Source organism: Borostomias antarcticus, assembly GCF_949987555.1.
Source record: "Borostomias antarcticus genome assembly, chromosome: 20".
Lineage (NCBI taxonomy): Eukaryota > Metazoa > Chordata > Actinopteri > Stomiiformes > Stomiidae > Borostomias > Borostomias antarcticus.
This window is the reverse complement of record NC_140253.1, coordinates 18,092,459-18,113,742: the sequence shown is the minus strand read 5'-3', so window position 1 is coordinate 18,113,742 and position 21,284 is coordinate 18,092,459. Positions and strand designations below refer to the sequence as shown.

Here is a 21,284-nt window from a genome sequence, read left to right as displayed (position 1 = left end):
AGTTAACTGTCTAATAACCAATCGGACCTTGACATGACTCATTTCCATAGAAATGCCTTTATTATTGTCCGTTTTGGGCTTTGTATCTAGTCTAGGTGCAGTGTTGCCAGATTGGGCGGGTTCACGCCCAATTGGGCTTCTTTTGATCACGTTTGGCCGAAAAAAATACTGTTTATAAATATTTTTTCAAACTGTCGGGACAGACGTTTCAATTTTATCCAATGACGTTAGTAATAGGGTGGGAGATGTGCACCTGTCCAATAGGAGCGATGGGTGTGTGCGACACACACACACCCTCCACACACACACATACAAACACAAACACACACACAGACACACACACACCTACACCCCCATACACACACCCACACAAGCACACACACTCCTACCTCACTCACAACACCCACAATACACAACACACACACCCTCCACACACACAAACACACACCCACAAACACACACACAGACACACACACACCTACACACACACACACCCATACACACACCCACACAAGCACACACTACATACACACACACTCCTACCTCACTCACAACACCCACAATACAGTGCTCCACAGGAAGCAGACCAGTCTACAACAAGGCAAGGGAATCCAGAAAAGTGCAGGACTGGACCATCAGAGCACACAAACCACTACTCATCATAGGAGACTCAAACATCAGTAGACTACCCACATACTATCACAACAGATTACAGATAGACAGTTACCCGGGAGCAAAAATATGGCATTTAGAAGGAGTACTCACCAAAACACCCGTCGATCCCAATGTAGAGCTGCTTGTCATTTCAGTGGGCCTCAACAACAAGGACACAAACGCTGAAAAAACAACCAGAAAAAAAATCTCATCCATGTACAAGAAAGCACAAGAAATATTCCCCAATGCAAACATATACATTCCACTCATACACTTTTCACTCCACCTCGACACATTAGACAAACACAATCTCAAAACACTAAATGAACACATACGCACAAAACTTAACCTCACCTTACATGCATTCCACGGGAGCAATTCTTCACAGAGGGTGACAATATACACTGGACGGGCATAACGGCATCCAAGATCCTCAGACACTGGTGGGCACAACTACACTCGCCCTAGCCACTAACCTCACCACACATACACTCTAGCTCACGGGTAGCACTAACCCCGCCCACCCTGACCACGCCCCCTCACGCCTCCCCCACCCTAGGCTCACCTGCTGCTAGGCTAGAGGAGGGCCACAGACCCAACCCCTTTTCCCTCACAACCTCCTCCAACATCCTCAACCTTTCCAAATCCTTCCACCCCACCCCCGCCCAAATCCAACTGCTGGAGAGGGGATTGAGCTTCATCCCACAACCCACCAAGTTTGACCAGGAGGAACTTCAAAGGGACATCCACCATTTTCACAGACGACTGAAAATAACCGACTATTTTAAATACAACACCAATGATGACCACACTCCATTCATACACCCCTCCACCTGGGAGCCCACATCCTCCTGGGTGGGGAAACCAATTCGGCGACTCATACATAACAACATACATACACTACAGAACGACCAACCCACACCAGACCGGACTGATAACATCACCCAGATAGAGAGAAAAGCAATAAATCAACTTAAAAACAACCCACATATTATAATAAAACCAGTGGACAAGGGATCCAAAATCGTCATCATGGACAAACATCAATATCTACTAGAGGCCAACGGACAACTTTCAAACACAGCTTATTACAAACACATACACACACAGTATCAGTGTTAATTTTGTTGACGAGAACTATGACGAAAACCATTCGTCAACGACATTTTTTGGGTTATCGTCACGAGACGATAACTAAATAAAAATGAATGTATGATGACAAAAACTATGACTATATCTATTCACATTTTCGTCAACAAATAAAAACTAGACTAAAATGGTTATGGAGGGACGTATGGGAAAAGTTCAAATCAGAATGTCGAGGTTCGGGATGTGCGCAGTTGGATCATGGATGTATTAATAGAACGAGTTGGATGCAACCTACAGGTAGCCTGTGTGTATTTAGCCCACATTTGAATAGTACCGTTGCTACACCGGCCGGCGGGAAGTCAACTAAGAGCATACGACTGCTGCGCCTCAACTGTTCAGTAAATGACCACAGTTCAGAAATGTCTTTGTCAACGTTCGCACACCGGGAGAAAGTGGAGAGCAGACATCTGGATAAACTTCATATTTGATGCAAAGGAAAACAAAACCATTTGTAAACCGTGTGGGGTGAAAATTACTGGCAAAAATACAACAAACTTAAAGCGACATTTGGAGAATTGCCATCCCGAAATTCACGAGAAGGTAAGCACCCCCCCACCCCCGGCTAACGTTACTGTATTAGCTAAACCCAAGCTGGTGTGTTTCTGAAATACTTCAAATACAATACAAGCTAAATAGAAACCAGTGTTTCACGTAGGTTTGTGGCGGGGGAGAACTGAAGTGTCTGATCATTGCAACGCTAACGTTAGTGGCTAGCTGTTAGGCACAGGTTAGCTAGCAACAAGTGGGGCTATGCTTGTGGCGGCTGGCGGGGGTATCTAGCGTTAGCTAGTCTGGGTAAGCTAGCTAAGCAACTACTGCTGCTGTCTAATGTTATACTGTAGCTAGATGGATAAGACACGAACAGTTAGCTACCTGGCGCCGCCATAGCCCCTCTCCTCCGGTGACGTTAGCTAGCCTGTGCCTGATGTTAGCTAGCCTGACTAGCCAACTAGTGCTGACATGATGTTATAGCTTGCTATATCAGGCACAAACACAGTTAGCATCAGACTGGGGGAGAGGAATGCTTCATTATGAAACTGTCTGACAGAAGCAGCCACGCTTCTGTCAGTCTGCCCCAGGGCAGCTGTGGCTACAGATGTATCTTATGTAGTAGAAGTTTCGAAAAATAAAGTATTTGCCCAGGTTCGCTCAAAAAAGGTTCAGTCAGATTTATTAAGAAAACAGTACGATTGCAAAAGGACCTCAAGATAAAACACAGAGTAGTTCGTCAGAACAGAAGTGAGCTTAAGCTCGCCTAGTACTGCCTTATATGTGCTCAAACAAGGATGTGATGCAGCCGACATTTGGTTGGCTGACTCGTCTATACTTCATAGTAAGGTGACGGAAATCAAACAGTGGTCGAGGGATGAAAAGAAAAGCGCGGTATAATTTGAATATAGACAAAGGAACTAAAGGCCTGAGCCAGGACGGGAAGGTTGAGGTGTGAGGCCCTTCCTGTCTTGGAGGATTTGAGGATACAACAATCTTAAAAGAGAAGTGAGGAAGACAGAGGTTCAGGAGGTGTTTGGAATTACAAAAGAGAGAGAGGAACAAAGGTTTAAGGTGTTTGGATGTAAATTCTATAACAATCCCCCATTTGTGCCTGAACAGGTACACAAAAATAAAATCTAAAATCCAAACACAAAGTGTAAACATTCAGCTATGCTATACATGTGGAAAGGAAGTAATCTCTCCACTAGGTGGAGCAAAAAAACAACAACTTTTTTTTATTTTTTTATTGTGAAATATTTAACAAAAAAATAGATTATTTTCTTTCCACGTGCAAAATCACGCACCAAAACCCCTTGTTTCAGAAATATGACAGGAAACAAGGTAAAAAAGATGACATGATTATATACTATTGATAGTCTAAAAGTGGACAACCATTCACCAAAAACCTTGATTTAAAGTTTGAAACAAGGTAAAAAGATGAATGGTTACCAGTGTAAGAAGGGCAAAAAACCTCTTGGTCAATTTAGAGGAAAAACCCAAACTTATTTATCAACTAATGTTTCAACCATTGTAAGTCTTGTAAACAAATATGATATTTTTTCAAGATAATTTCAAAGTTCATTCACTCCTGTTGGGAATAATCGCATGTAATTTCTTCTGGATCGTAGCTTCCATGTTTGCGTCTCTGAATGTTCAATGTAGGTTCCAGTGTGTGCGGTTAGAGGTGCAGTCATTGCTGTTGAGCTTGTCCACGTTGTCATAACAACAACCACGAGAAGGAGGTGACCAGCAAGGTCAGTCTCCGATTGCTCATCAGAGGAGAGGACAGTGTGGCGGTGACCGGCTAGGTCACTCTCCGATTGCTCATCAGAGGAGAGGACAGTGTGGCGGTGACCGCTTTGCCCTTGAGATCTCTGGTTCGGCTGCATGGACCGTCCTCTCAGCTACTTTTGACAGCTATTCCACACAGGCCAGAATGCCATGGTCCTGATTGTTCCATCTTTGACGGGTAGGTTCACCCCGCTACATCTCTTTGACGGGTAGGTTCACCCCGCTACATCTCTTTGACGGGTAGGTTCACCCCGCTACATCTACTTCTCTTCCATGTTTTCTGGCCTGTTCTCAGGCTGCTCATCTCCTCCTTGGTTTGGGACGCAACGGCGTCGAAGTTCTCTCAGCTACTCTGGCAGCCGTCTGCGTGGTGAGTTGAATCTGGTACGGCCCCAGGTCGCGGATCAGGACACAAGGCCTGGTTGGAGATAAGAAGAAGCCCTCTCTGGCGTCCGGAATGGTCGCCTTCCTTAGTTGGGACTTCATACGGGGAGCAGGTCGGCAATGTCTTTGAGAGACATGGGAGGAGAGACCTGTGAATCTACAGATGAGAGAGACAGCAGAGACAAAACAGAAGAGCAAAAGGAGAGTCCTCTGGTCTGGTCTGGTCTGGTCTCCCTGTTCCCCTCTTTGGTCAGGAACCCCCTCTTTGGTCAGGAACGGTTATCAGCAGTCTGTTGAAGATACTCAGAAACATGGTAAAGTGCAAGCCACATTCTATCATCCCTTCTTCCTGGCAGGAGATGATCCTGCTTTGGGGAAAAATGGTGTTAGTCAGTCAGGTAAACTTAAACAGGGTGTCTGTTCAAGTGTCGTTAGAGCCAGTCGGGCTCGTCAGTCTATGTAGTTTGTCAGTGGGGACCTAGCTTTCGTCCATTTACCGAATCGGACAGTAGCAGGGATCTAGGCTCTGCAGTAGCCTACAGTGACATCAGGGGCAGTGTAAGAATTACTTTAACACGCCCAGTCCCCAGTCATGATCAAGGCAATTGGATTTTGCTCTTAGAATTTCTCTCGCGATTTTATGAAATAAAAATAAAAAGATTCTCATCTCAACAAAACAACACCCCCTAAGGGTGAAAACGAAAAATTCCCTGAAGTCAGGATAAAACAGAAATGGGGGAAAAAAATGCATCACTCAAATAAAATAACACTAAAATGAACTCGCTTCATCTCCAATTAACAAAACATCAATTATCAATCAATCAATCAATCAAAGCTTTATTTGTATAGCTAATTATTAAATATTGTATATCTAAAACTTCCCTCTTCTGCATTTGAGGACAGAGTATTGGGCACGCTTTGGACAAAATGGTCTCTTCCCTATGTCATACTTATCTGTCACTCACGGTGAGTCGGTGACATGGCGTTGGCCCTGCATCCCACAAACCACAGGTCGCCCATCTGTAGGGAAGCAGGCCGGTAACCTCCATCTCCACCTCCGGTCCTGTGCCCGTCTCCTGGTTTGGCATTCACCCATCACTCCCGGAACGACAGGTGTCTGTAAAAACACTCAGAAAAACACTCAGACCCGATGAATGTGCCTCAAACTATAAACATGAGATATTTAACATAAACATTAAAAATATATAATTGGGTAAGGAGATGCTGCATGCAGATTTAAGATATTTGACAAATATGAACCTTCTGTTCATCTTGCACAGCTGTTCTATCTGACGGTCCCTCAGTTAGACTGTCTATTCCTGGCCTAGTCATGACTGTTGTGGGTTGTTCACTCCAGCAGGTGGCGCCGAATCCCAGGTTGCAGGATTCTCCCTTTCAATTTGCCTGCGGTAGCTGTGACATTCTCTAATCCAGTGATCCGGTTCACCACAATGAAAACATGCATCCTCATTTCTGTCTTCCAGCTGTCTCAACTGAGCAGCTTGTAATCTGGCTGCACCTAGTTTCATTTCTTTCAACTCCCTCTTTTCAATGTGATCACGAAGACGCTCCGCATAGCGGAAATGATCAACAACTTCTTCGAGAGAAGTCGACTCCCAGGTGTGGCACATCAACCTAACTTGGTCGGACAAAGAGGAGAGAGAGTTATTCATCAATTGTTGTTTCAAAATCTTTTTATAATCGGCGTTCGCTTTGTCAATGCCACTGTGTGCGGCGAAAACTGATTCTAGCCGTTCCCAAAATTTCTCGAACTGTTCATCGGAATTTTGTTTGCAATATGTGATACGGTCCCAATTCATCTTTTTAGGGAATCGAGTTTTGATTCTGTTCAACAGCGCAGCGTTTTGGCCAGTAAAATCGACGTGAGAAAAAGGCAACGTAATATCAAACGGGTCTTTCACATCCCCCCATTTTAACCCAAGGCATTGTCTCATGATCATGGCGATTTCCTCTGCGTGAGGCTCATACATTCGAACTAAACTGTTAAAAAGATTTTCAAACTCGTCAATGTCTTTGGTTGGATCAGGCAAGGTTTTAGCTACATCACGCAGTTCATCTGAACGCCACGGTCTATACACCCTGATCTCGGGGGTCCAGGCCGCATAGCCAGCTGTATCATCTTGTTGAGACGGTCGGGGATTAGGATTTGGGCATTGTACCATTGGGGCTAGAAGTTGCGGTTCCTCCAGACTATTACTAGCCAGTTGTAGTTGTTCCAAATTGAACTTAGCCTCAGCTATGGCTCTAGCACACTCTTCCTTCCTTATCTGTTCTTGTTTAGTGTAACATCTCGTAGAAGATGCGATAGTATGGACGGGAGAAGAGTGTGGACCTGTAAATACAGGTCGGTCGGGGGAAAGGGGCGCGCTTAATTCGTATTGCGGAGGCGCCTGCATGTCCGAGGAAAAAAGATCGGGTGGCGCACAAACAGGTTTTTCGGGTGGCGCAAAAACTGTTTTGTACAAAGTGTACAAAATGTAAACAATACTTACCTGGATAAAAGGCGCGCTTAACAAACAATACAAGGCAAGAGCCGAAGCTCAAAAATGCAATCAAAAATCCCACTGAGCCGGCGAAATAGCGCTAGACAAACACAAAGACAACACAACCCCGTTCGGGGACAAAAACAGACACTCCGGAGATTAGCTGGTAATCGCACTCACTGCGAACTTCAACCCTTTTGGTAATCGCACTATCTGCGAACTTCAACAATTTGGAAATCGCACTCACTGCGAACTTCAACAGGTTCCCTTCTGTGCTAATTCTGGAACATCGAACTAAAGCAACCCAAAACGTTATCCTAGAAGTGCACTCTCACTTCTTAACTACAGCCGAGCCGACAAACAATCTAAACTGTAGTCTACATCAACTGTAAGGTAGCGAGTCCCAAAACCAAAATCACACCTCTTCTGAAGAGAACCCCGGTAGCCTAAACAAGGACGAAGTCAGAGAACAATGCAATATCACCAATCCTAAACTGCCACTGTTAAAAACAACGCCTTATCGCCACCACCTTCCCCGGGGAGTTTGCTTTCAACAATACGCCAGACCCACAACACAATCCGAAACGAAAACAAGGCAAATACAACTCAAAACCATAAGAGGGTTCGTTGAAACGTACCTGTGAGTTCAAGAAGCCAGTGGAAGAACTGAGGAAATAATCTCAGCGTGCGCTCTGGCGCAAGAGAGAAGATTGACTTTCCGAGCCCACTATAATGGACCGACACGTCTGTCGACCAATTCATCCACTGGAATCCCGAAGCAACCTGAGATAGTTCTCCCTTTTCACCATTTCTGTCGCCAAATTGTAGTAGAAGTTTCGAAAAATAAAGTATTTGCCCAGGTTCGCTCAAAAAGGTTCAGTCAGATTTATTAAGAAAACAATACGATTGCAAAAGGACCTCAAGATAAAACACAGAGTGGTTCATCAGAACAGAAGTGAGCTTAAGCTCGCCTAGTACCGCCTTATATGTGCTCAAACAAGGATGTGGTGCAGCCGACATTTGGTTGGCTGACTCGTCTATACGTCATAGTAAGGTGACGGATATCAAACAGTGGTCGAGGGATGAAAAGAAAAGCGCGGTACACTTTGAATATAGACAAAGGAACAAAAGGCCTGAGCCAGGACGGGAAGGTTGAGGTGTGAGGCCCTTCCTGTCTTGGAGGATTTGAGGATACAACAATCTTAAAAGAGAAGTGAGGAAGACAGAGGTTCAGGAGGTGTTTGGAATTACAAAAGAGAGAGAGGAACAAAGGTTTAAGGTGTTTGGATGTAAATTCTATAACACTTACCACCACTGGTATGCCTGTCTGAATGAATACTGGACTCTGTAAAGCGCTCTGGGTTTCATGAAGGGCGCTATATAAATCCAACTTGATTGATTGATTGAACTAAGCCTGTTAAATTTGAGTTGTCTAAATCTATGGTAGATTTTGTCGACTAAAATCGTAATGATATTTAGTCAACTAAAACTAGACTAAAACTAAAACAAGTCAGATGACTAAAATATGACTAAAACTAAATGCCATTTTATTCAAAAGACTATGACTAAAACAAAATCATGATTTGCTGTCAAAATTAACACTGCACAGTATACAGGAACAGACACAGACCAGACTCAGACAACTACTACACACCATATATAGTAACGGGTACATAACATATAAACAACACAACTTCTATCTAGGACCGGACCAACCCAGACAAAGACTTTTCTACCTACTTCCCAAAATACATAAAGACCCAGAAACCTGGACCATTCCCTTTGAGGTTCCTCCTGGCAGACCAATAGTATCAGACTGTAGCAGCGAATCAAACAACATATCACAATACATAGATCACTTTCTCAATCCCCTCTCCAGCAGACACCCCAGCTACTTAAAGGACACATACGACTTCATCCATAAGATCAGGTCCATGGTCGTTCCCTCCCAAGCATACATATTCACAATAGACATAGATAGCCTGTACACAAACATCAACACACAAGCCGGACTAGCTGCCATAAACAAAGCATTTCAACGCTACCCAGACACACATAGACCGGATAAAGAAATATTAGAATTACTGGAAATTAGCCTCACCTGCAATAACTTCACATTTGATAATAAACAGTATTTACAGGTACAGGGAACGGCCATGGGCCAGAGATACGCACCCGCTTACGCAAACATATACATGGCTGAGTGGGAGAGAGAGGCGCTAGCAAAATGCACACATCTACCCACCCTTTACTACCGGTTTTTAGACGACATCATAGGAATCTGGCCTCATCACATAGATTTATTTACAGATTTTGTCAACACCCTGAACACTCACCTTACATCCATTAAGATTAAACACACCATACACACACATGAAATCATTTTTTTAGATACCACAGTTTACTTCCATACACATAGTCCCACACATAAAATATGAAGAACTAAAGTTTATTTCAAACCCACAGATACACATGCACTATTACATAAACACAGTTATCACCCAAAGCATACATTACAAGGCATCATCAAATCACAAATCATACGTTACCATAGAATATCATCCACACAACAACACCTACAGGAAGCAATAGATACACTTTTCACTGCACTTTTTGATTTTCACATTGATTTTCACATTAATCCTCTTTCTCAAAAACATGCGAGCTATGTGAAGGATACATATGATTTTGTTAATAGGCTAAAGGAGATACAGGTCCCTGACTCAGCTTTTTTATTCTCCATTGACATTAACTCTCTCTATACTAATATAGACACCCAGCTGGGACTTCAAGCAGTTAGGGAGGACTTTTAAGTACCCTGACCCTAATCGCCCTGATGGAACTATCCTTCAACTTCTGGAATTGAGTCTTCTGAGAAATGATTTTGAGTTTAATGGGAAATTTTATTTGCAGATCCACGGGACTGCGATGGGTAAAAAGTTCACCCCTGCCTTTGCCAACTTGTACACATGTGTATGTGGGAGGAGACAGCCTTTCCTAAAAGTAAAACCACACCACTGTTTTATCTCAGATATTTAGATGATCTGTTTGGGATATGGGGGGGTTCCAGGGAGGACTTTTCAGAGTTCATTAACATCTTGAACTCTCACCATCCTGCCATCTCAGTCACTTTTAACCTGCAGACAGAGGCCTTAGAATTTCTAGATACACAGGTTTATTTTATTCCTGGTGGAGAGGGATCTAAGAGAGTGGGTACGAGAGTTTGGTTCAAAGAAACAGATCGCCATGCTCTCCTACACAAAACCAGTTTCCATCCTAGACACACTTTTAGAGGCCTGGTAAAATCCCAGTTAATTAGATTTTATAGAATTTTGTACAGACTCTAGTGATGTGGAGAAGGCCACACAAATTTTGTTTAAAGCTCTAAGACCCAGAGGGTACTCCAGACGTAGTCTGAGAATAATTAAAGCTGAAGTCAGAGAGGTTTTCCAGAAGGAGGGACGATATCAGAAGGAAGCGGACACACGCACGTGCATACCATTTGTGGCGAAATTTTCAGACTGTTTTACAGTTTAGCTCTGAGATTAAAGTGCATTTCGAACAGGCCAGTAGGGAGAATGTAGCATTGGAAACCTTTAGAGTAATCTCTGCCTATAAAAGAAATAAAAACTTGAAGGATATCCTTGTTCACTCTAAGTTGAGGAAAGCTCCTGAATCTCCTTTGGAGACCAGAGCAATTTATTCCAAGTACCTTTCCAATACATTGTCTGGGGCTTGTCATAGAATTTTACAACTAGTCTCAAGACTATTCAGATAGCTTTCTGTTCTTTAAAACCTATTGATCCAGTCCCCTGCCTTTTGCTATTGTAAACACCTTAAACCTTTGTTCCTCTCTCTCTTTTGTAATTCCAAACACCTCCTTAACCTCTGTCTTCGTCACTTCTCTTTTAAGACAGACCCCTGTTGTTGTTTCCTCACCAGGACAGGAAAGGCCTCACACCTCAACCTTCCCGTCCTGGCTCAGGCCTTTTGATCCTTTGTCTATATTCAAAGTGTACCGCGCTTTTCTTTTCATCCCTCGACCACTGTTTGATATCCGTCACCTTACTATGACGTATATAGATGAGTCAGCCAACCAAATGTCGGCTAGCATCACATCCTTGTTTGAGCACATATAAGGCGGTACTAGACGAGCTTAGGCTCACTTCTGTTCTGATGAACCACTCTGTGTTTTATCTTGAGGTCCTTTTGCAATCGTATTGTTTTCTTAATAAATCTGACTGAACCTTTTTGTGCGAACCTGGGCAAATACTTTATTTTTGACTTAAGATCAAAACTTCTACAACAGGCTGGAGGCCCCATATGGCAAAAACTGGGTCTACACAATCTTAACATTGTTTATGCTATCCTTTGCAAAGCTTGCTCACTGATTTATATAGGAGAAACACAGAACACCCTTAGAGAGAGACTTAAACAGCACTTACAGATGTGAGAACATAAGAATGTAACTTGACCTGCGGTATTCTAACAGGCGCTTTACAGCATTCCGCACCACCGCTCGCACGCCCATAGGGGCGCAGTAATACTACTCATTGACCCATTGCTGTAGCTCATCTCACACATTAGATGATCAAAGCGTTCTCAAACTCCTTGTTCTCTGTCTGGTTGTAATTTAATTATTACGAACAAAGCCTATCTATTTATAGTTTCTATCTCTGTAACTGTCGCCGGGTCTATATCTGTTAACTGTCGGGACAAGTAGAAGTTTAATACAGTAGGCTAACTGAGTGTTCTCATATGGAACATGGCATCAGGACGAGTAAGATGGCTAACAGAGCTGACCAGAGATGTGTTTGAAATGGTTCACTCACTCCCTATTCCCTATGTAGTGCTACCATGGATGTATTGAGTGCGACTCATAGTGAACTACATGGGGAATGATTTAACAGTTTTGGGACACTACATGGAATGTCACTGCGTAAGATAGTCATGACTCAAACGCAGACGCGCCGATCACTGATGGCAGCAGGTTGAAATATCAGGTAGTATTCAGGTTCCATGTTTAGTTTATAAATCCCATATAAATGGTTGGAATTCTAATGATGTGCAAGTGTGATTTTGTCAACTTTAGTGCTGTCTGCTAATAGCAGCCTGTGAAGCTGCACGATAAGACCGTGATAGCAAGTTAGCTCACGACAGCAGCTTCATAATATTAACGGTAGCTGTCGGTGGCTAAAAAGCAGATAGCTAACTTTACAACGATGATTCCTGTAGCTATTTTGATTTTGATGCTATTAGTTCAACTTCTGTTTCTCGGGCAGGAACGGAGACGAACTCGCATTAGCAGCTACAGGAATGATCTTAACATTAGCAGCTGCTTTAGCCACTGATGGCTACCGTCTTCTTCACTTCTCTTTCGGTAAAACATGACACTGTGGTATTGTGGAGTTCTTAGGCAGAAGCAGGAAGAGAAACCCGTCATGGGACCTTAAATCAGAAAAAATATGGAATGGTAGTGAACGGCGTGAGAAGCTATTGTAAGCTAGACTGCAACTTAAACAACTGTACCAGTTGTCTAACAACTATGTGAACTCAAACTCCTTGTTCTCTGTCTGGTTGTTATTTTAATTATTACGAACAAAGCCTATCTATCTATACTATAGTATCTATCTCTGTAACTGTCATCGGGTCTGTATCTGTTAACTCATATGGAACAAGGTATCGGGACAAGTAGAGGTTTAATACAGTAGGCTAACTAGCTAGCTAGCAGAGTGTTCTCATATGGAACATGGCATCAGGACGAGTAAGCTAGCTAACGGGGCTGACTAGAGATGTGTTTGAAATGGTTCACTCGCTCCCTATTCCCTATATAGTGTTACCCATAGTGAACTACATAGGGAATAATTGCTTCAGATATTCATGGAATGTACACAGCAAAAACTGGAGTGTTGAAATTCCAGGGTTGAATATTTCAGAGTTGATTTAAACTCCCAGTGTTATTTCAACACATTCTGATTTAAATGGTGTTTATTGTTGGAGTTATTTGACAGAGTTCATCACATCAGTGTGATTTCAACTCACAGAGTGTTACTTTAACACTTTCTGATTTAAATGTCTTTTAGTGTGGGAGTTATTTGACAGAGTTGATCACATCAGTGTGATTTCAACTCACAGAGTGTTACTTTAACACTTTCTGATTTAAATGTATTTTAGTGTTGGAGTTATTTGACAGAGTTGATCATATCAGTGTGATTTCAACTCCATGGAGATGTAATTGAGTGGTTATGAGTTGACCTCGACTCCCAGGGTGTTATTCTGATTGGACAGAGTTGATCACGTGGTGTACCCAACTGTTCAACAGCGCGCGCCTTTCTTTCACTTCAGTTCGTGCTTGAGCCATTTTCATCTTCCATGCATGGTGCAACCGCTAACGTCGTGGAAGTGCAATTACCGGTGAGTTAACTTATTAAAACAATTATAATTTGGTGCTTTGTGTAGGTTACAATACAATGAAACATCTATGGGGTGCTATACTTTACAACGTTGTTAATTGGCCCAGGTCATCGACCAGAATTAATTAACTTAGCTGAGCGAGCTAGCTAGCTAACTAGCTAACGTTAGCTAGGTAATGTTAGCAAATGTCTCCAGTCCAATTTAATGGATTTAGCAATTTGCATGGAAAACACAGCTTGTTTCTTTTTCCATATAAAACTGTTCCAGGCTGGAGAAACAGACTGAAAATCCGTTTGTAATCATAGTAACAGTCTAGATTAGCTAGCTACACTCCGACCTTGTGTCTGGGTCTAGATAACTTGGCTAGCATTCATTTTAATTTGTCGAACTTTCTTGCATTTCTGAGGAAAATGCTGGTCCAGGTGAAGTGCGGCCAATGTCAGAAGTATGTGAAGTTGGAAGTTGAAGATGGACGGTTTGACTTCAGGCAATTCAATGAAAATGGTAATGTTAGCTAACTTTAAACATTGTTTAGGCTAGCTGTTTCAGGTTTAAATATTTCAGAGTTGATTTCAACTCCCAGAGTGTTATTTCAACACATTCTGATTTAAATGTTGTTTAGCGTTGGAGTTCTTTGACAAGAGTTGATCACATCAGTGTGATTTCAACTCCCAGTGTTATTTTAACACTTTCTGATTTAAATGGCTTTTAGTGTTGGAGTTATTTGACAAGAGTGTATCATGTGATGACTCCTGGCTCCCTGTTGGGGGTTGGCTTGGTGTGTTCTATGTCCTACTGGTGGTGATTGGAGAGGTTGTGCACCTGTGATTGCAACCAGCTGCACCTGTGGCAGGGGTGCCATAACTGTTAAAAGACCATAACTCCCAGCCCTCGCTCTCTTCCCCCTCCAGAGCATTTTGATTGTTTGTTTGATTTCACACCATATAACACCCACACCCACCATACTGTTTTCACTACATCCATGCACTGCTAAACGCTACTGATTCTCATTAACATGCCATCTTGAGTATTTGTAATTTAGCTTAGTATAGGTTAAATAAATATTCTTAACTTGCCTTGGTTGTGCGACTCCCCACTTTGTTACGGCCCAGCTTGTTACAGGACCGCAACAAATGGGGAGTCGCACAACCAAGGCACGTTTTAAGAATATTTATTTAACCTATACTTAGCTCAATTACAAATACTAAAGATGAGTTGTGTTAATGAGAATCAGTAGTGTTGAGCAGTGCATGGATGTAGTGAAAACGGTATGGTGGGTGTGGGTGTTGTATGGCGTGAAATCAAATAATCAACAACCAAAATGCTCTGGAGGGGGAAGAGAGGGAGGACTGGGAGTTCAGAGGCCTCACTCATAATGGCCGTCCGCTCTTTTCTCCGCAAAGGTGTTGTCCCGAATTCTCACTCCCTGCAGATTTGCACTCCCCTCCACGATTCCTCCGGAGGTAGCTTGCGGGGCTATGGTGCGTGGTGGCTCCGGGAAATGCCCCTACCGCCTCACACACCTACACCAGGCACCTTAGCCCCGCAAGCTACCTCCAGAAACGTCAGGTGCAGTGGAGGGGAGTGGAAATCTGCGGGGAGTGAGAATTCGGCACAACACGTAGAGAAAAAAGGGAACGGCTGTTGTGAGTGACGCCTCTGGTCTCTTAACAGCTATGGCACGTCCTCCACAGGTGCGCAACCTCTCCAATCACCACCTGTAGGACACAGAACACACCAAGCCAACCTCCAGCAGGGAGCCGGGAGTAGTCAAAATCACATCAGTGTGAGCAGATTGTGAGGGACAATTCTCTTGGTCTGTTTAATAATTATATAATGGTGGATGTATTTAAGGTGAATAGTCATTTGCTGTGAGACAAGAAACAGTGTTGACCTTAAAAGCATCTTCAGTTTAATCTCACTCTAGTCCCATCTTTTCCAGTTATCGAGAGATTTTGCCTGCCACCTGATGCAAACGTTACATACAAGGATGCATCAGGGACAGAAGTTGATGATGAGATATTCAGTGACCTCGTTGGTCAAGGCAATGTGGTATTGACAGTTTTCTCAGATGAAGGTGAGGTTTAAAGGCAGATATAATGATGGATGAATGAAGTGATGTCCGCACACCAGATTTGGGTTCCCAACGTGAATTTATGTGGCTGTCTGACATATTGCCCGAATGTTACCCTTTTGACTCGGCGTCAGTATATTCACTTTGAGAGCTCAGATCTGGTGAGCGACATCACTTTATTACTGAAATTGTCTTCTGTCCAGAACTCTGCCACAGTGTCTGGATGTGCGTGCCTCTATGCTTTTTTAGGTATATTCAAGCACTCTACAAACTACTGAATCAAATTATTAAGCTAAGATTTTTTCTGTTTTAGAATTTTCTGGTCCAAGCACCCCTGCTTCTGAGATGTCTGAGATGTCTGACTCAAGCTTCAGCTCAAATGCATCAACTGCAATCCTTGAAATCGAAGAGGTCCCTAGCAAGAGACAAAGGATTGAGGATACACCTGGAGCAATGCCTGCTAAACGGGTATAAAGATTTGATTCTAATGGGTTCCTTTACATTTTTTCATTCTTAGCCCATAGAAAAGTTAACCATGTTTTGTTTTTGCTTTTCATTAGATGGTTGAAGCAGTGCTAAGAGGCAAGTCTGGTGGTGAAGAAGTACTACAGGAGTACCAAAGAACAGAAACCTTAAAAGATGGCACAAGACGCCGAATGGTTAACATCCTGGTGGCTCATATGACTGATACTCATGGGTATGTGTGTTTCTTCATGTTCTTGTTTGCACCAAAACCCAATACTAGAAGGTTCAGTGAAATTTGACTCTGTAGCGGTACATACTAGGAATGTGGGAAATGGGGCTAGATGTCCAAAATAGCGAACTAACCCTTTAAATTTGATTTAATATCTCCTCTCAGTTGCCTCCCCACCAAAGCAACCAGAGAACATTATGCTCTTGGTATAGTGACACTGTTCCCTTCCCTCAAGGATCCATATTCAAAGAAAGGATATGTAAGTCATTATTGTTTGCATGACACTACTTGCATGATGTGACATGAAGCTGTGTGCATCACACTGGCGTTTGAATTATCTGACTTCTTATGAGCGAAGTTTAACAATGTATTAATTTATTTACATTTCAGGAACACTTCTATGATGCTGCAAGCCACACAGGATTCCTTTCTTGGCGTCTGAAAACCGTCAGCAGAAGGCAGAATCGTCAATCATCTGCACTGCCAAGCAGCTCTACTGACCTTCCTTCAGGAGGTATAAGAAGAAGAAAATCCATACACAATAGCTCCTTTCTCAATGTAATCTAGTGACATTTCAAGCCACTGCTCTTCGAACAATGTTTTTTTTTAATCCAGCACCTGCCTGTGCTAAACTTTTTACTCTTTCTTTATCCAGGAGGCCCAACTTCCCAGAGGGCTGGGAAGAGCAACTTGGAAGAGCAACTTGATGGAGATGCTTGCAAAGAGGCCATGTCTTTACTCAACCATACCGCTGACAACTCCCTGATTTTCCAGAAGATGAGAGAGACCTTTCAGCACCGCCAGAAGCTTGTTAATGACCCAGGCAAAGGTGTTGATGTCCTCTCCCTTTTCCCAAGATTCCTGGATACAAAAGGGCTGGTACGTTTGAAATGCGATCTTTAGAATACTGCTACATTTGAAAGTAGTTCCTATTATTTATTATAGCGTTTTTCATGATACGGAAAATGCTTAAAATAAAGTGAGGGGGGTACAGAGGGTGAGGGGGAAGGGAGCCAACCTCATCACAAACCGAAACTACTACACAGCAATTTAATGTCATCTTTCTTAAAGGTGGAGCAAGACTTCACTCTCCTGTTTGGAGATGAGACCGCCTCCCAGCTGTTTCAGAAATGGGATGTGCTCTTCAAGCCATGCATCATCAAAGAGGCGTCACAGCTCACTTCCACACCAGAGTTGCAGCGCTTGGTGCAGTCAGCAGAAAGTCCCCCAGGAAGTGACCTTGATGATGCAACAAGTAAGTTGTATTTATTTAGCTTGTTGTTAACCATCGAACAGAACCAAAAACATCACCTGCCCCCAGATTTAATACCTCTGTTCTATCTATTCTTGTGACTCTTGTCCTCAGCTTACGACCCAGAAATGGCCTCCCTGTTGTTGCTGTTGCATCTCCTTCCACCACCACCAGGGGGACCGAAGTCTCCAAAAGTCTCTGCCTCTGATGCATTTGAGAGACTTTTATTCTTTCACAAGGTAATATTTATTATTTGGGATGACTGTTTAAATAATCACTTCTAATCTTTGCAAATCCAGAATGACGAGTGGATTGGTTAAACTCACTCCGCTTTGCCAAGGGAGCCAGCTCTCTTGGCACAGTTGGTAGAGTAGCTTGACCATTGACATGTCCGTGTCTGCATGCGTGTCTGACTCTGCCCCTGGGCAAGGCCTTTACAAGGGTTACAGCTGCACATTATTCTTGTCTAATGTTCATTTTCCTTATGTCAACCCTAGTCATGCTGCAGTTTGGACGAGCACCTCCAGAACCAGCCTGGTCGGCAGCCGTACCTCCTTGCGGTTGGGCGTCAGAAGAGCAAGATTGACTGCTTCTACATCGCCATGGATAAGCACCTCATCCCATGCCAGGCAAACCGCTCGCTCGGGGCATTTGATGAACTTTTCAAAGTTCACTTTGTGTTTAACGTGTCTTACGATGCTGCCCTTGTTAGCTTCTACACATTCTTGCAGACAACGGTGTACAACATAGATGTGGGAAAAATGAAGGAGACACCCAGAGTCAGGGAGCTGAGAGCCAGATTCCTTAACCAATATGTGCTTGCATCCTTTGACTAGACAATGCTGATTTGTTTCCTGTGTCAGAATGTGTATCCCAGCAGTCAGCAGTTGATTTCACATTTAAGAGTCCAACATGGTTACTATCCTGGACCAAAGTTCAAATTATTTTGCGCTCAGCAAGGCTGTAGGCATCAGTTTCTAACATATGCAGGTTTTCGGAAGCACCTTAATGGAGTTCATAGCAATGTACAGCAAATGTCTCAAACTTTATCTGTTGCGGGTTCCAGTGAGCCAGCTGGAATGTCATCTCAGGCAGATGTTCTGATGGACGAAATAAATCCCCCAAGTCAGTGTAGCTCTTCCAGTCTTGATTCAGACTCAGGAATTAGTAAGGATCCAACCAAAGACATGTGTGCATCAATCGTGGCCAAATTACAGGGGAGTGGGATTTCCAACAGTTTGGTATCCTCCATTGTAGGGGATTTGGAGGAACTAACAAGCGAGCTTCGCTCACAAGCAAAGCAGACAGTTATATCCATTTTGCCTGCAACTGACCTCAATATACCTGCAATAAATGCATCTTTAGGCAAATTTGAAAACCCATTCACAGATTTGAATACAGAATGGAAACGAAATAAATATTTCAGCCAAAAGTGGTCAGTTGTAGAGCCAGTACAAATAACTCTGGGAGTGAGATATGACAGCAGACATAATAAGAAAACTGGTACTTATGATCAGCTGCCTGTGAAGGACACTTTCATATATGTGCCAATAAAAGAAACACTAGAGTTTATGTGCAAAAATCCAGACATTTGTGTTTTACTCAAGAGAGAGTGTAGATCGGAGCCTGACACTTACACCGACTTCTGTGATGGCAGTTATTTTAAAACCCACCCATTGTTTACAGCTAAAAGAGACACATTACAAATTCAGTTATACTATGATGATTTTGAAACGGCAAATCCCCTTGGCTCGAAACGTGGAATTCACAAAATAGGCGCTCTGTATTTTATTTTAAGAAATTTCCCCCCAAAATTTAATTCGGTTTTGATGAACATTCATTTGGTATCACTTTTTCATGTACAAGATCTCCAGAAGTATGGCTTTGATGTTATATTGGAACCATTGATAAATGACATTAAAAGTCTAGAGAGCCATGGTATACGTCTTCCATTTTCTGATGAGCAAGTATACGGTACAATCGCTCAGATCACAGGAGATAATCTAGGGATGCACAGTATTCTTGGTTTTAATGAGTCATTCAGTGGCCATTATTTTTGTCGCCTTTGTTTACTTGAGAAGAGTGATACTCAAACAGTATACAGTGAGGATGATCCTAAAGTGATCCTTCGTGGAAAAGATGTGTTTGAAATGCATTGCCAGTCTCTCCAGGAAAACCCCCAACTGAAGTCAGTCTATGGTTTGAAAAGATACTCTACACTTAATTCATTGACATATTTCCATGTGAGTAGTAACTATTCATTTGATATAATGCATGATCTTCTTGAGGGCGTGGCTCAGTACGAGATTAAGTTGCTTTTTGGATATCTCACAGAACACTTTCTATCAGAACAGGACTTGCTTTCTAGGATTTATTCTTTTGATTATGGATTTTTGGAACGAAAAAACCGCCCGACAAAGATTATCTTGGAGAGTGCTGGCAATGGCATTGGTTTGAATTCTATTCAGACACTGTGTCTAGTGAAAAACATTCCATTGTTGTTTGGTGACATTATTCCTGCAGGAAACAAACACTGGACTTTGCTACTGTTGTTACTTCAGATAATGAACATTGTTTTCTCACCTTCTCTCACTAGTGGTATGACAACATATTTAAAGCATTTGATTGCAGAGCACCACACACTGTTCAAGTACCTGTATCCACACAGAAGCTTAATACCCAAGCATCACTTTATGATTCATTACCCGTCGTCTATTAGAAAGATTGGCCCGTTGTTACATATGTGGTGCATGAGGTTTGAGGCCAAACATAAGGTATTTAAAGATTACTTCAAAAATTTCAAAAACATAACCAAATCTCTGGCGAAAAAGCATCAGATGGCCATTGCCTATCACTGGGAAACGTTCAACCTCAAACAGAAAGAGTATGGGCCAATTAAACCCTTTTCCCTCAGAGGTGAAAATGTTGTCGTCAATGAACATTTTGAGATGATGTCCTCAAAAGAGCTTTTCTCTTCTACTTGGGTTAAAGTTGATGGTGTTGAGTATAAAGCTGGACTTGTAATTTGCAGTGCAATGGAGAAAGACATGCCTGTCTTTGGTCAAATAAGTGAAATACTTTTAGTTGAAGAGCATGTTTATTTTTTTATGAACAAGTTATTCACAGAGAACTTTGACGAGCATCATCATGCATTCAGAGTATCACGAAGTGAGGAAAATTGTATAGTTGCATTGGCTGAACTCAAATTTTATACACCGTTTGATGTTCAGAGCTCATACAGTGTGTCCGATGTGGGTTTGTATGTTATACCATCATTTACAATGTTTTGAGTGAATGAGTGAAAGACTCTTGACTGACTGCATTTTGAGAAGCCTGAATAAATTCAGTTAAACTCAGAGCAGTGTTGTGTCTAATCCTTTAACTCTGGTAAAGAGTAAATCATAACTCAGAGCAGTGTTATGTGTCTAATCCTGCAGTGTTATTTTAACTCTGGTAAAGAGTAAATCATAACTCAGAGCAGTGTTATGTGTCTAATCCTGTAGTGTTATTTTAACTCTGGTAAAGAGTAAATCATAACTCAGAGCAGTGTTATGTGTCTAATCCTGTAGTGTTATTTTAACTCTGGTAAAGAGTAAATCATAACTCAGAGCAGTGTTATGTGTCTACTCCTGTAGTGTTATTTTAACTCTTACCCTGTAGTGTTATTTTAACTCTGGTAAAGAGTCAAACCTTTAACTCAGAGACACTGGCACTTTAACTCTGGTAAAGGGTGAAAGAAGGAACTCTTGACATGGTGTTAAATGTTTAACTATTTTGAAAGTGTTGATTTGACTCAGGTGAGTGTGGAGCTATATAAACCCTGAAAAAGTGTTGAAATTGACTCTGTAAGAGTTAATTCAACACTGGACTTTTTGC

At 42.4% G+C, this 21,284-nt stretch overlaps 1 protein-coding gene across 1 annotated transcript; it reads left to right on the top strand.

Moving 5' to 3' along the window:
• Positions 1–15,343: 15,343 nt before the first annotated feature.
• Positions 15,344–20,086, top strand: LOC311322286 (uncharacterized protein). Its single transcript, XM_084454353.1, has 9 exons — positions 15,344–15,465; positions 15,776–15,930; positions 16,023–16,159; positions 16,322–16,415; positions 16,547–16,670; positions 16,812–17,035; positions 17,228–17,411; positions 17,523–17,647; positions 17,906–20,086. Exons 2-9 carry the CDS (start codon positions 15,808–15,810, stop codon positions 18,242–18,244), a joined length of 1,350 nt encoding a protein of 449 aa, XP_084310479.1. The 5' UTR covers positions 15,344–15,465; positions 15,776–15,807; the 3' UTR covers positions 18,245–20,086.
• The last annotated feature ends 1,198 nt before the right edge of the window (positions 20,087–21,284 follow it).

Excerpts from the sequence above, each read along its gene's own strand:
- LOC311322286 (XM_084454353.1), top strand. The coding sequence starts at position 15,808 with ATGTCTGAGATGTCTGACTCAAGCTTCAGCTCAAATGCATCAACTGCA. Across the intron at positions 16,160-16,321 it reads CATATGACTGATACTCATGG|TTGCCTCCCCACCAAAGCAA; the intron begins GTATGTGTGTTT and ends ATCTCCTCTCAG. Across the intron at positions 16,416-16,546 it reads CATATTCAAAGAAAGGATAT|GAACACTTCTATGATGCTGC; the intron begins GTAAGTCATTAT and ends TTTACATTTCAG.